At 42.8% G+C, this 16728-nt stretch overlaps 1 protein-coding gene across 1 annotated transcript; it reads right to left on the reverse strand.

The window, feature by feature from the left end:
* Window positions 1–13801: 13801 nt before the first annotated feature.
* Window positions 13802–15817, reverse strand: LOC127429687 (uncharacterized). Its single transcript, XM_051678785.1, has 2 exons — window positions 14955–15817; window positions 13802–13863 (listed from the first exon to the last, which is right to left on the reverse strand). Exons 1-2 carry the CDS (start codon window positions 15544–15546, stop codon window positions 13802–13804), a joined length of 654 nt encoding a protein of 217 aa, XP_051534745.1. The 5' UTR covers window positions 15547–15817.
* Window positions 15818–16728: the final 911 nt, after the last annotated feature.

Below are 16728 nucleotides of genomic sequence, written 5' to 3' on the forward strand. Positions count from 1 at the left end.
TAAAATTTACAAAGAGGTACAAAAGCTATTTTATTGTACTAACAATAAATTATTTCCACTGAACATGGATTGGATCTGTTGAACACATGACAGGCCAACATTTTAAAAGAGACACAATAAAAGATACAAAATTAAAAGTATAATGTAATAGTAAAGATTGCAGAAACAAAAGATGAAAGGGACTGGATCTAAGTGCAGGCTTTTAATTAAAACTCAGAAAACTAAACACAAAAAAACAACAAAAAAAAACATGCAAACAGAACAAATCATTACAGCCATGAATAGATAAGAACTGACAAAGAACACAGGGATTAAATTCACAAGGACTAATAAGCAAACAAAGAACACCTGGGAATGAACACAAGAACCAACGAACAAAAACAAGGAAAAGAACACAAGACCCATAATCAAATGAAAAACAGGAAGTGAACAATAAACATACATGGCGACCCCTGGTGGTCACCCAGGTAATCCTTACAGAGCCCCCCATCTAAGAAGCGCCTCCTGAAGCTCCTTAACACATAAAAACAAACAATAGTTCATGGGAGAAGCAGGAGGCAGAAGCTCAGGGGGCGGAGCTGCAGGAGGCGGAGGCTCAGGGGGCAGAGTTGCATGAGGTATTATTGGGTGTGCATTATTTTTCAACAATTCAATGGTCCATCGTCAATTATTCCTTACATATTTAAGCAATATCACACGAGCAAGAGTGCGATATGGCCCTACATCAGCAGTGCTGTGATTCGGCCGCAGGCACGAGGCCACAGGCTGAGTGCCATAGGTAATAACAGCAATACTGATTTAGGGCCATATCGCATGATTGCGAGTGTGATATTGCTTATATACAACAGTTCAATGAACAAGTAAATGTTAAAAATGAGGAAAAATTGAGTATGGTCATAAAAAACGCATTTGTGCACGGAACTATTTCCTACACGACGGATCCGAATCTGCCGTTGCTGGTGTAAAACAAATGATGCGTCCAAGCCTTCATTAGTAATTCAAAAATATCACTTTAAAACTAGTATCATGGTGTGGCAGCGGGGGCGTGGTCAAGCATCTCTCCGGAGAGAGAAAGCGGTAAGGGCGCTTACACCTGAGCTAAATTATGTCTAACACCTGTCTCTAATTTCAGTGAGCACGGGGAGAGCGACATAAAGAGAGCGACACAACGCTCAGGCAAGAGAGAGACTGGATATGACAGAGCCGAGCCAGAGCAACGATTCCCTAGTAGTGAAAGTTTATTTGTAGAAACAGTGTGTGTTAGGGTTTAGACAGCGTATAAAGGTAACTGTAAAGTGGTGTCGAGGAAGAAGGGAAATAAAGCTTCACCTGAAGAAGGAAAACTGCTTCTTGCGTCCTCTTTTACACTGGTGCCGAAACCCGGAATTGAAGTTTGGATGGTCGAAGATGGATGGAGGTCGTCCCGTAGAGTCCTCCCAGTTGGCGGAGATCCTCCAAGCCCTCGCCAGCCTACATCGGAACCACCAACAAACGCTGCTTGAGCTCCGACAAGATCAAGACCGCTGGTTTGTCGAGCTCATGCATACTCAAGCCGAGGACCGCAGGCGATCCGGAGCCTCCTCAGCCAGGGGGCAACCTCAGCCGCGACCCCGGACACACCCACGCTGTTACCCCCGCCAGCATTACAGAAAATGGGGGCGGCGGACGACCCCGAGGCTTTCCTGGATTTGTTTGAGCGGACCGCCGAGATCTGGGGCTGGCCGCTCGGCCAATGGGCAGCCCGATTGATCCCACTATTGTCTGGGGAAGCCCAGCTTGCGGCTCAACAACTGCCAGCATCGAGCCTCCTGGCCTACGGAGATCTAAAAAAAGCCATCTTGCAACGGGTTGGTCGCACTCCGGAGGAAAGCTTGAAGTTGGAAAGCTCTGACCGCCCGTTTGCCTTTGCCCAGCAGCTCCGTGACGCCTGCCGAAGATGGCTGCTAGTGGGGGATCGCGACGTCCAGGGAATTATCCACCAGGTGGTACTGGAACAGTTCATAGTTCGACTGCCAAAAGGGACGGCGGAGTGGGTCCAGTGCCACCGCCCGGTGTCGTTGGAGGAAGCTATCCAACTTGCGGAGGACCACATGGCGGTGATCCCGAGGGCGGAAGATCCCTCCTACGTTTTCTCTCCTCCCTCTGTTTCTTCCCCCTCCCCTCTCTCTCTCTTGTCTGCTCTATCTCCAGGTCCCGTTCCTGCCCCACGCAGACGAGGAGGAACTCAGCCCCTGAGACCAGTTCCCCGGGTGTGGGAGGCGACACCTTCCCCTACTCCAATGCCCCGCCGCTCTCCCCCTCAGGGGGGGGCGCCCGCCGACGCAAGTGCTAGCGTAGCGCCTGGGCCGGCCTGCTGGAGGTGCGGAGATCCGAGCCACTTCCGAGATCAGTGCCCTCTGATGGAGCTGGGGACGGTGGTGTGGGTCTCTGACCTCCCACAGGCTGACCCTGACCGGGCCGGAGCGTACCGGATACCGGTAAGTGTCAAGGGGGGTACTCACCAAGCGTTGGTGGATACCGGGTGTAATCAAACCACTATCCACCAACGCCTGGTTCAACCCGAGGCATTGGTCACATCCAAAACGGTGAAGGTGAAGTGTGTACACGGGGATATTCACAAGTATCCGGTGGTGACCCTGACAATTAAATTTCGGGGGAAAAAGCATAGAGTGGAGGCTGCGGTTAGTTCCCGCCTCACCCATCCGCTGATTTTGGGGACTGATTGGCCTGATTTTAGAGTTTTATTAAAGGGAATTTGCGCAGATGGGTCCTGTGTGAAAATAGGGAGATGTGTGATGTGCGATGCTCTGGCAGGGGAGGCGGAGCCGGGGCCGTCCTCGACAGCTCCACGTCATGATGACGAGAGAGAGGGAGAGGCTGCAGCCCCTCCCCTTCTCAGGGAATTCCCTGAGGGAGATTTCCCTTTGGAGCAGTCGCGAGACGAAACCCTCAAACACGCCTTTGACCAAGTGAGAGTCATCGATGGTCAACGACTCCAACCTGACATCGCACTTTCATAGCCCTATTTTGCAATTATAAATGAGCGGTTGTATCGAGTGACACAGGACACTCGGACCAAAGAGGATACAACCCAACTTTTGATTCCAAGGAGCCGTCGGGAAATGGTATTCCAGGCGGCTCATTATAATCCCATGGCAGGTCATCTAGGAGAAAGGAAGACACTGAACCGTCTAATAGCCTGTTTCTATTGGCCGGGCATTGGCGGCGATGTCCGCAGGTGGTGTGCGGCATGCCGCGAATGCCAGCTGGTTAACCCACCGGCCAGCCCAAAAGCGCCATTGCGCCCTCTCCCTCTGATCGAGGTCCCCTTTGAGAGAATTGGAATGGACCTTGTCGGGCCATTAGAACGGTCAGCACGCGGACATCGCTTTGTATTGGTCCTAGTGGACTATGCAACGCGATATCCAGAAGCCGTGCCTCTTCGCAACATCTCAGCATGCAGTGTTGCGGAGGCACTCTTCAAAATAATCTCCCGGGTGGGGATTCCGAAAGAAATCCTCACCGATCAGGGCACAACATTTATGTCACGAACACTATGCGAACTGTACGAACTATTAAATATTAAATCGATTTGCACCAGTGTATACCATCCTCAAATGGATGGCCTGGTGGAACGATTTAATAAAACCCTCAAAAACATGATTCGTAAGTTCGTGCACGATGATTCTAGAAATTGGGATAAATGGCTCGACCCCCTGTTATTTGCAGTACGAGATGTCCCGCAAGCCTCCACTGGCTTCTCCCCATTCGAGCTGCTGTATGGGCGACGCCCACGCGGCGTGCTTGATGTAATGCGAGAGGCCTGGGAGGAGGGACCTTCAAACAGTAAAAATGAAATTCAGTACATTCTTGATCTTCGAGCAAAACTCCACACCTTGGGGCAACTAACACAGGAGAATTTGCTCCAAGCTCAAGAACGACAGCGCCGACTGTATGACAGGGGAACTCAGCTAAGGGAATTTGCACCGGGAGATAAAGTGCTTGTATTGCTTCCCACATCGAGCTCTAAATTACTCACCAAGTGGCAAGGACCCTTTGAGATCACACGACAAGTGGGAGATCTCGATTATGAGGTTAAACGAACCGATAGAGGGGACGCACGTCAAATATACCACCTCAATCTCCTAAAATTGTGGAGGGAGGCGGTCCCCGTGACGTTGGCTACGGTGGTTCCCGAGAAGGCGGAGCTCGGTCCGGAGGTGAGTTCAAAATATAAACAGTTCACCCCGGTCACTTGCGGAGACCACCTCTCACCGAGCCAACTCGCGGAGGTTGCCAGGTTGCAACAGGAGTTTGCAGATGTGTTCTCCCCTCTACCGGGACGTACAAACCTCATCCGTCACCACATCGAGACCGAACCGGGGGTGGTGGTACGTAGCCGCCCCTATCGACTACCCGAACACAAAAAGAAAATTGTTCGGGAAGAATTGGATGCGATGCTTGATATGGGGGTAATAGAAGAATCCCACAGCGACTGGTCCAGCCCAGTTGTTCTAGTGCCTAAGAGCGACGGGTCTGTGCGATTCTGTGTGGATTACAGGAAAGTCAACGTGGTGTCTAAATTTGATGCATATCCAATGCCTCGCGTTGATGAGTTGCTCGATCGGTTGGGCACTGCTCGGTTTTATTCGACATTGGATTTGACGAAGGGTTATTGGCAGATCCCCTTGACACCAATTTCCCATGAGAAAACCGCCTTCTCCACACCGTTTGGATTACACCAATTTGTGACACTTCCGTTCGGTTTGTTTGGAGCCCCGGCTACGTTTCAGCGTCTCATGGACCGAATCCTCAGGCCGCATTCAGCTTACGCCGCTGCCTATTTAGATGACATCATCATTTATAGCAATGATTGGCAGCGGCATATGCAACATCTGAGGGCGGTTCTGAGATCGCTGCACCGAGCGGGACTCACAGCGAACCCGAAGAAGTGCGCGATTGGGCGGGTGGAGGTACGGTATCTGGGGTTCCACTTGGGCCACGGGCAGGTGCGTCCCCAAATTGACAAGACAGTGGCGATTGCGACCTGCCCGAGACCCAAGACCAAAAAGGGGATGAGACAGTTCCTGGGGCTGGCTGGCTATTATAGAAGGTTTGTGCCTAATTATTCGGATGTCACCAGCCCGCTGACTGATCTCACTAAAAAGGGAGCTCCAGATCCGGTCCAGTGGACAGAGCAGTGTCAACGGGCGTTCACGCAAGTTAAAGCTGCACTTTGCGGGGGGCCGCTGTTACATTCACCTGACTTCTCTCTCCCTTTTGTTTTACAGACAGATGCTTCAGACAGGGGGCTGGGGGCTGTACTCTCGCAGGTGGTGGAGGGGGAGGAGCGCCCGGTGCTGTACATTAGCCGTAAGCTCTCGTTAAGGGAAACTAAGTACAGCATCGTGGAAAAGGAGTGTCTCGCCATCAAGTGGGCAGTCCTCACTCTCCGATACTACCTGCTGGGGCGGGCCTTCACCCTCTGCTCGGATCACGCCCCACTCCAGTGGCTCCACCGCATGAAAGATACTAATGCCCGGATCACCCGTTGGTATCTGGCTCTTCAGCCGTTTAAGTTCAAGGTGGTCCACAGACCGGGGGCACAGATGGCTGTCGCCGACTTCCTTTCCAGGAATGGGGGGGAGTGGTAGGCAGGCCGGATGTCGCCCCGGCCTGAGTCGGGCAGTGGGGATATGTGGCAGCAGGGGCGTGGTCAAGCATCTCTCCGGAGAGAGAAAGCGGTAAGGGTGCTTACACCTGAGCTAAATTATGTCTAACACCTGTCTCTAATTTCAGTGAGCACGGGGAGAGCGTCATAAAGAGAGCGACACAACGCTCAGTCGAGAGAGAGACTGGATATGACAGAGCCGAGCCAGAGCAACGATTCCCTAGTAGTGAAAGTTTATTTGTAGAAACAGTGTGTGTTAGGGTTTAGACAGCGTATAAAGGTAACTGTAAAGTGGTGTTGAGGAAGAAGGGAAATAAAGCTTCACCTGAAGAAGGAAAACTGCTTCTTGCGTCCTCTTTTACACACGGCTTGTGCTGTTTCTAACAAGTTATTGGAGAAACAAGGATGTGTGTGTGTTTGTGTGTGTGTGTGTGTGTGTGTGTGTGTGAGAGAGAGAGAGAGAGAGAGAGAGAGAGAGAGAGAGATGGAGCGTGTGCCACTAAAAAGCAGAGATGCTGTCAGCTTTCTGAAGATCAGCTTTCTCAGTGGAAAAATATCCGTTCAAGCGGGGGTATTCCTCCCTATTTTGCGGTAGCCGCTGCGCAAGAGTCATTCACTATAGAAACCGCAATCTCCTCCGACATTTTGAACAGTAAATCCTCTCCAATAAACCCCGGTAAGAGGTAAGCGCCTTGAGTTTGTGTAATTAATCAGTCTGTTGTGTCTCTCAGCTGTGATGAGCCTAAATGTTAAAGTTGTTAGTTTTCCTAGCTTTAGTAGTTTAGTAGTAATACGAGCGATCACGTAGTGCTGTTGAATATAAACACTAAGTGACGCTGACTCACTTCACATCACCTAACTGGCTTATATTACACACAAAAATGGTCTTTTGCCGCCACCTGCTGGCTAACATATGTAATGTCAAAAAATTACATGTAAAGAGACATAGATACAGTAGCTCTAAACACATCTGCACTGCTCTTACACTTTAGTTTAGAATAGCACGAACACATTCTGAGTGATACACAGTGAAGCGTCAGAGTGCTGATGGTGTGAGACCATTAATACTCATAGAACATCTTTCGTCCAATCAGATTTGAGGACTGGAACTAACTGTTGTATATACATAACATGATGTAAGCAAAATTAAATCAATCTGATTAATTAATTGGATTTTGAATGTAACGAGCGATAGTGAGAACAAACAGACCCAAGAGCTGAGGAACAGTTCAAAGGATTTATTAACAGCAATAATGAGCAGTCACTGGGCTGAGGAACAGATTCGTAGAATCCTCTGCTGAAGCTCAGTGAGGTGCAGATCAATGCCCAGCAGAGATGGCCGATCTTAACTCCCGACACACGGGCAGAGACGAGGTATCCTCCGTGGAAGACCAGCTGGCACGCAGCAAAACTGGAGGGCAACCACACACGCGACACACGGGCAACCAACAGATACACGAGACAGGACCAACTAGGCAGAGAGAGTGAGGGTAGTATTCAACATCAAACAACAATGCTGAAACTCAGTCAACACTGAGCAACATTAAACATTCAGCGTCTAACAACATTTAACAATCCAGCAAAGGACATGACATACGATGGAATTAATATAGGCATGATCAGCGTTCCCATTGAAACAATCAGGTTTCCCATGGAAATGCTGATTCCACGTGCCAGCGGCACCTGAAACACATGAGGGCAAAAACGTCAACACGCTTGGAACAAAACAAACAGGGAACAATGATGCCACAGTCCTCGTCAGACAAAACCCAACCTGACAAGGTGACAGGATCGTGACATCACCGGAGAGCGCAAGGCGGTAACTCACGAACGGCGGTAACCAACATCCGGTGCGCTCACTCAAAGAACGTACACGAGACAGACAGGGGGCGATAATGCCACAGTCCCATCAGACAGAAACCCAATCTGACAAGGTGACATGACCGTGACACTGACACCTTCGAACGTCACATTCAACCACTGAGCTGATGTTTTGTTGCTGTTCATGACATCTATTCATGATTCTGTTTGTACAGATTGTTTTATTTGCTTTGGCAATTTTTTTTTCTTTTTGCTCAGAAATCTGTTCTTTTTGGAGCAGTGGGAGTGTCGGGGTAATTTTGAAGTCTGATGACACTGTGACATTTTTGAATGACTAATAATGAACCCAAATTTTACTATTTAGGTGAGTGAGTCATTGTAAGCCAAACAAGTAAGCCAAAGGAAATTGATTTGTTTTTACATTTGTGAAGCTTCATTAGCTGATTAACCGTTGAAGCCAATTTTCTTTCAAATATAGCCACTTCTACATTTTACATGGAAAAAATTACGATAAAATTCTGCTGTGGATGAGTGGCATAAATGCAGCAAAATGAATGCTTTTTCAAAAGTATTGGTGTGGGCGTGGCCTTAGTTTCTGACAATACAAAATATTTTACACCTAAGTAAATGAAAGCCTGGTGAATAGACCTTATTTAGAAAAGCAGCATATTTAAATTTTGATAGGAATAAAGGCATGGTTGTAAGGGATAGAGTTACATTATCTTTAATGGGTTGCACTGTTGTTTAATTTGGTGTTGATTGTTCAGCTGATGAAACACTGAAAAAAAAAATCTTTCCAAAAATGAACAGAATTGCAAAAATTAGATATGATCTAGAACCTATATACAGCATTATACTGTGCATGGCATTGAGGAGACTTTAAGTTTATCCTTCACAGCCTCGTTTTCATTCCCATCAAAAATGTAATATGGCGCTAGTCTGAATAATATATATGTTTGTTGAATCTCCTTTCTGATCACAGGTTACAGTGTGGCCTCTGCTCATTTACGCTCTAAAACTCTCTATATATCTGGTGCACCATGGTATAACTTGACGGGTGGAGTATTTGTATTTGAGGGGTGTAGCAGCCAATAATGTAATAACTACCGTTGATGTAATAACTGCCAATAATGTAATAAATGTTTTATTATTTTTTATTAACCCAGCCAATAATGTAATAGCCAGCCAATAATGTAAGAACTTATTACATTATGGGCAAAAATGTATTACGTTATTGGCTCAGAAATGTTATTACATTATTGGTAAGTTATTACATTATTGACTTTTATTACATTAAGAATGGAAAATGTATTACATTATTGGCAATTATTACATTAACGGTAGTTATTACATTATTGGCTGCTACAGGTGGTCAGAAAAGTATGTTCTCCAGGGAGATCAGGTATGAATTATTTGCTGAAATATACCATTAATATTAACAAACCATTCAGTTTGTTTCAACTACAATCCAAAGCCTCAAAAGCATATTCTAAAAGTAACCAAAAAGCTTTGTAAACAAAGACCTTGATTCATCTTTTGTCACTCACAATCAGTTATTAACCATATTTAATGTATTTGTCATAGGGTGGATCTTACTTTGGATCAGTTCTTTCTCCCTTGGACATTAATGTGAATGGATACACTGATTATCTGTTTGTTAGAGCACCACATTTTCATCAAAATGGGGAAGGGTGCATATTGCCAGTGTGCAAACTAAATCAGGTAAGATTTTACACTCCGTTCAGATGAATTTTATGGGAAGGATATGTGTGGGACAGTATAAAAACAAGCCTTTTCCTGAAAACATCCCAAAGCAGGAAAGGTTTGAGAGCATGGACAGGGAGTTGCGGGGTGATGCAGGACAGACCTTTGCAAGGTTTGCTGCCATCGCCTCTATAGGAGATATTGATGGGAACAAGTACAATGATGTTGCAGTGGGCGCTCCACTTGAAACAGATTTCTCAGGAAGCATTTACATTTACAGTGGATTTAAAGATGGTCTTCAATTTTCACAAGTGAGTTTCAGTATATATTCTTTTCACTTTGTTTTGGACTTATAATAGCTCTTAAAAAAAAAACAAAAAAAAGCTTTGTCAGGATATGTGCGTTTTTTGGCAAGTTCGTGGGAGTTCTTCATTCAAGGATCTTTTAGATAAAAATAATACAAGATAACCATTAGAACAATTAAAGCAGCATTTCAGTTAGAGTCTTTTACTACAATAAAGAAAGTCATAACTCTTACAGGACAAGTTATTTTAAGAAAATGCAAGACAATGAAATACAAAAACAAGTGTGCGCACAGCATTATTTGCATCCTATGTATTTATATGGCATCAGCATAGGATACGGGATCATTGCCATCTTTTTGGATATTGGATTCAGAAGATGGATGCTTTAATTTAAAATGTATGTCTTGCCATTTTGTTGTGAATGTGAAGTGTTTTCAAATGTTGATTGCTGTTTTCTCCGCCAGAACATTTCACCCTCAAATACTGGAATAAAACTTAGTCAGTAACTACCATACCTAGTATGACACAATCCAAGCCTTGCATTGCTGTTGGAAGTCAAGGAAGAGTGACAGTTTTTGAGTGAGTAAAAATAGCAGACTAGGTGGATGCATTTCTCTGCAAAATATTATCATTTTTTTTTAACATGCTCTTTTCTGAGATGGAGGAACCATCCCTTTGATGTTCATTCAACTTTACACTATTTTTAGGACTGTCCCAGTCATGATTATCAAACCAGTTATAACGATTGATATGGATAAAATTCTATGTGTGCTTTGGCAAAGGTAAAGGGAAATTAAATTAAAGTGTTTCATTTCAAAGAGTAGATGTGTATAGTTTGGATCCAAATGTATCCTACATTTTTTAACCACATTTCACGTCCTGCCCTTTTAGATGAAACACTTCCTATTCAGTACCAAATTGACTTGGATTCTGGTGTAAACAAAAAGCACCTCTCCGTAGACGGCAGTGATCTTATAAAGTCCACCTTCTTGATGATGTCAGACGCAGAGTGCATTGAACCTATCAACCTAAAATACTGTATTTGGTTTGAATTTCTTTCCTTATGGTTTGTCTTGCTTAAACAGTATGTGTATATACTGTACTATATTTTGAAACACTTGACTGAAATGTTTCTCATGATCTTAAAAATCTTTTAATCTGAAGGCGTATGCTTAAATGTTTGATATTAGTTTTGATGACAAAAATATAATTGTGCCACCATATTAATTTATTTCATTATAAAACTAAAATTTGTTTTAAAAAAAAAGGTTTTTGAAATTGATGACTTGGACCAAATAATAAAGAAAAGCAGCCAATAAGTGCCCAACATAGATGGGAACTCCTTCAATACTGTTTAAAAAGCATCCCAGGGTGATACCTCAAGAAGTTGGTTGAGAAGATGTCAAGAGTACATGTCTGCAAATTCTAGGCAAAGGGTGACTACTTTGAAGATGCTAAAATATAACACAGTTTTGATTTATTTTGGATTTTGTTTAGTCACAACATAATTCCCATAGTTCCATTTGTTATTCCATAGTTTTGATGACTTTATTATTATTATAAAATGTGAAGAAAAACAATTATAATAAAGAATGAGTAAGTGTTTCAAAACTTTTGACTGGTAGTGTATATATTTGTTTTCTTTGTTTTAATGTGAGGCACTGTTTCTTCCTTTGTTGACTGTTTTTCATCTATTAAAATCAAGTTGAATTTTTAATTGGCCACAAATTCCAAGGACCTCCTTTGCGAATTCTTGACATATTTACATAAACAGAGGCTGTATGGGAGATAATAATAATATATATATATATTTGTTTTGATTTTCAGAATATTTAAGATTTCATAAGAACTTCATCATTAAAATGTTCCATCAGTGTTTCATCAAATGACATCAATAGCCTACAAGTTAAGCTCAATTGACAGTGTTTGAGAAATAATGTTGATTACCACAAAAAAAATTATTTGACTTGTCCCACATTTTCTTAAAAAATAAAATCTGTTATAGTGAGGCACTTACAATGGAAGTGAATGGGGCCAAACCATAAACATTAAAATATTACTGTTTCAAAAGTGTAGCAACAAGACGTAAACATTATGCGTGTTAACATGATTTTAGTGTGATAAAATCACTTACTAACCTCTTTGTGTAGTTATATCCAACTTCGATGCCATGACAACGTTACGCCAAAAACTGCAAAAACAATGATTTAAACAACTTTACAGCTCATATTATACACAAGTTTTAACAGAAGAATTGATGTAAGTGCTTTTATAAATAATCAGCCTCACATTTCTGCATTTAAACCCTCCAAAAATGGGCCACATTCACTTTCACTGTAAGTGCCTCACTGAAACCACAATTTTTGCTCTCTTAAAAAAAGAAAAAAGAAAAAAAGGATGGACAAGTTAAAATTATTTTTTTGAGGTAATCAACATTATTCTTCAAATTCTATTGATTGAGCTTAACTTGTATTGAATACAGAATATTCCTTATGGGTTCAACTTTCTGTAATAACACTTGAATTACAATGCATATTTTCACATTCAAAATAAATAACATGGTAATCAATGCTTTTACAATATTTTTGTTATTTGTTAGATTACCTTTAAAAAAGAGTGCAAGGATGAATTGTGAAAGCCACGCATTACATTATCTGATTCAAAAATAAGGCGAGCATGCTTATAAAACTCAATTTTATGAGAGGCCATTAGGGGCCCCAGCCATATGTTCATCAGAATATTACAAAGACTATGGGAAACCATGGAAAATTTTCAGAAAATCTAAAATATTTATAGATATAATAGATTTATAGATGCCAAAAATATATTTTTTTAACTGAAACAAAAATTTCTATTGCATTGAAAATATGATTATAATTGGAGAAACTCAAAGCTTGAATATCATTTTCAATCTTACAAACACAGAAGACCCATCCTTAATGACAAAATTAACTTTGACCTACCTGGGTGTTCTGTACATATGATAAATCAATTTTGATTCTTTGTTTTTGCACATCTCCCACACCAGCCTCTTCATCTCCTGGTAGCTCAATGACACTAAATCTGAGCTGAAGAATTCAGAGATTATTGCTAATCTAAACAGTTAAGAGCTGCCTTCTCATTTATTTAATGTCTTTATTACACAAAGCATTTTTTAAAGGTGCACTCAGTATTTTTTTAAGTAAGTTCTTCTTCTGTTTTTTGCAGATTTGCATTCTTAGTGCATATCACCAACTACTGGACAGGGAGATGAAAGAAAAAAAGAGAGGGATATAGGAAAGGAAATGAATAAATAAATTAGATTTGCACAAAATCCCAGTAGGTGGCCATATCCACGAAGAATGCAAATTAGCAAAAAACAGAAGATGAACTCTTGTGAACATGCATATGGGTGCTTCTCATTTCTTAAATTGTGCATCCCCATAGGGGATGTTTGAAAGTAGATTTATAATTAAAAAAAAAAAGGACTTAAATATTGATCTGTTTCTCACCCATGTCTATCATATAGTTTCTGAAGACATGGATTCAACCACTGGAGTCATATGGATTACTTTTATGCTGCCTTTTATGTGCTTTTTGGTGCTTCAAAGTTCTGGCTACCATTCACTCGCATTGTATGGCCCTACAGAGCTGAGATATTCTTCTAAAAATCTTTGTGTTCTTGTTCTGCAGAAGAAAGAAGGCCATACTCAGTACACATTTAGAATGACATGAGGGTGAGTAAATGATGAGAGGATTTTCATTTTTGGTGAACTATTCCTTTAATGCATGTTGAGATCGCATTACCAGCTGAATACTACTCACTTATCAGTACTTGTCGTGGTAACCCCTCTGATATCGGACACTTTTGCTCATGGAATAAATGACTCACAGCTGAAGCCAAATAGCATATTTCTACAGTGGCATTAACAACTGAAAATTACTGCTTTTGCATGATGCAGCATCCACTCCACTAAGTCCAAGATGACTGCCAAATTGGCCAGCACAATATGGAATGCTAAATGTTTCAAATAGTACCTTGAAGACAAAAATGATTATTTCATTTTGGCAATCCAATTAAATAATGAGTCAAGAAAGAGATGTTAAAACTCACACTTGGTATTACTTTTGGTTCATTCATCACAGTGGAAATGGAAGGTCAGGTCAAGTGCATGTCGTTGGTCATCGAAGTGTTCTATGCATACAGAGAATGTGCACAGCACATACTATATACAAAAATAGTAAGAGTTTGTAGTATGGTAGTGTGCTCTTCAGAACGTAGCCATTATACTGACATGAGATTCTTTATGTGATGTCATTTTTAGTGTGGCTTTTTCCGTCGTCTGCGTAAAATGGACCAAACACAGAGCACAAACTGAAGACCTGCAAAGCAACAAAAGAACCATATTTGTACATATATCTTGCTTATGTTTGTGTCAAGCAATTATTATTATTATTATTATTTTTTAGATGAATACTCTTTCTTGTTTGTATTTACAATTTATTATTGAGCTGAAGATTTTAATAATTGGTTGTATTTAATATAGGATCTACAGAAAGTATGAAATAAATAAGTCTTATATATACAGAATAAGTTAAAACTGCGGTCTCACAATAAAAAGAACAATCTAAGAACAATTAAGAATTCAGATATTGAAAATTTCATAAGAATATGTTATGATTTATTTAAATCCAAGGCATTAATTGAGATAATAAGTTAAATTTATATAAAATCAGAATTTATAGAGTACTTTCTATGAGGAAGTCACTGTACCAAACCCTAAACCTGAAATTTCAACATATGAAAATAATACTTAGTGAATATATTTTTTATCTAGTGTTGTTTTTTAAAACATCGTTTGAATTCTTTTAAAGCGAAAAGGATAAGGTTTCTATTGAGGGTATAATATTTTTTTAATAACTTCATTTTAAAAATGTTGTCCTATAATTTCATGTCACTACCGAAACACAAAAAGTTTTCTCCATTAACTGAGTCTGATTGTAGCTACACACCTGCATTTTTGACCAGTAAGTGAGACTGCAATATTATGTTTTTATCTGGGTAGAAATAATTTACTTCTATAAAGCTGTGTGGTCTATTAATACTAATACAAACTTAAATGTAATTATTTTGCTTGGAATTTAAAGACAGCTTATCAGAATGTGATTCAGAGATTTCAAATAACACACAAAAGTCTTAAAATGCACACTTCAAATTTACATCATCACATATCTAGACTTGAAGAGACAGAAACAATGGTAGTAGTTTAAATAATTTAAAGAACCCATTTTAAAACAGCACTTACTAAATCAGAATTACTGTGTCATGATGCCACACTGGCAGATAAATAAAATCACCAGCAGCCTTAAATGGTGTACAGTATAGATTTTTCCTCATTAAATCAGTTTTACTGAATTTAATGAGTTTTGATTACTTGTTATTTTGAAACAATCTGTTTATCATGATGACTCACAGGGTGGAGACGGAGGCAGGGAGGACCAAGGTGGCGCCGGAGGCTCGGAGGAGCAAGGTGGAGCTGGGGGATCGGAAGACTGAGGCGGAGCCGGTGGGGCTGAGGACCAAGGCGGAGCCGTAGGGATGAAGGTCCCTGGTGGAGCTGAAGGATCGGAGAGACAAGGCGTAGCCAGGGGATTGGAGAGCCAAGGCAGAGCCAGGTGACCGACAGACCAAGGAGGAGCTGGAGGGATGAGGGACCCTGGTAAAGCTGACAGGCTGAAGGACCGCAGTGGAGCCAAGGGAACGTAGAGCCGAGCTGATGTCGAGGGACTGACAGGCCAAGGTGGAGTCCAGGGCTCGGAGGGTCTAAGCAGGGTCGGAGGGTCGAAAGTTCCCCTTGCCTGATCAGGAGAATTAAGGGTGGGCACAAGGGCGGGAACCAATTCCAGCTCAAACAGCCCATTGAAAGATGTCACTGGAATGAACGAGGCCTGCAATGCTGGTTCGTTGGCCAGAGATGAGTCTGAGACCTTGCATGGAGCAGACTGAAGCTTGGCTGTGACATGGCATGAAGCACACTGAGGCGTGGCTGTGACGTGGCATGGCATGGAGCAGACTCAGGCGTGGCTATGTCGTGGCATGGAGCAGGCTCAGGTGTGGCTGTGACGTGGCATGGAGCAGGCTCAGGCGTGGCTGTGACATGGCATGGAGCAGGCTCAGGTGTGGCTGTGACGTGGCATGGAGCAGGCTTAGGCGTGGCTGTGACGTGGCATGGAGCAGGCACAGGTGTGGCTGTGACGTAGCATGGAGCAGGATCAGGCATGGCTGTGACGTGGCATGGAGCAGGCTGAGGCGTTGCTGTGACATGGCATGGAGCAGGCTGAGGTGTTACTGTGACATGGCATGGGGCAGACTCAGGATCCGGGGCAAAAGATGGCGCTAGCTCAGCGACCATGACGAAGAACTCTGGCTTGGTGGCCATGACATGGAACTCTGGCTTGGTGGCCATGATGTGGAGCTCTGGCTCGGCGGCCATGACGTGGAACTCTGGCTCGGCAGCCATGACGTGGGACGCTGACTCGGCGGCCATGACGTGGGACGCTGGCTCGGCAACCATGACATGGGACACTGGCTCGCTGACCATGATGTGGGACTCCGGCTCGGCATCCGCCTCCTCCACAGTGAACATAGAACCAATAATCTGCAGGGCAAGGTCGATATACTGTACTGAGCCAGGCTGTGGGTACTCTGACTGCCTGGCATCAGAGAAGAGATTGGCTCATTCAGTCCAAAACGGAAAATGTCTTTGAGGGTGACCTCATTAAAGTCCACCTGGCAGGCCAGAGAGCAGAATTCCTCCACATAATCCTCCAGGGGACGATTCCCCTGACGTAGGCATAGGAGTTGGATTGCTGGGTTCATTTTGGTCAGTCAGGTATTCTGTAACGATGGGCTGATGCTGGCAATGACAAAGACGATGATGACGATGATGTGTGATGAAACCAAGTGCGGTTTATTATAAATCGTGATATCCAGAAACCCTAACTCTAAATGTGAACAAAACATAAACATGAATTTGACTTAACTAAACTTGACATGACTTGGTAGACTATGAAACAAAACATAAACATGACTTGACTTGACTAGACTTGACTTGATCATAGAACCAACAATGATACATTCACAAACATCTGACAATGGACAATGGCAAACATGAGGGTTAAATACTTGGACATGGGAGAACACATGACAAAGATAACCAATGAACACTAAGAACTCTAAACAAGATG

The sequence above is a fragment of the Myxocyprinus asiaticus genome, chromosome 39 (assembly GCF_019703515.2).
Source record: "Myxocyprinus asiaticus isolate MX2 ecotype Aquarium Trade chromosome 39, UBuf_Myxa_2, whole genome shotgun sequence".
NCBI classification, from domain to species: Eukaryota; Metazoa; Chordata; class Actinopteri; order Cypriniformes; family Catostomidae; genus Myxocyprinus; species Myxocyprinus asiaticus.

Bases quoted from the DNA above. Each gene is read 5' to 3' on its own strand.
- LOC127429687 (XM_051678785.1), bottom strand. From the start codon at position 15,546: ATGCCATGCCACGTCACAGCCACGCCTCAGTGTGCTTCATGCCATGTC. The intron at 13,864-14,954 runs GTGAGTCATCAT...GTTGCTTTGCAG, and splicing joins CCTGCCTCCGTCTCCACCCT to GTCTTCAGTTTGTGCTCTGT.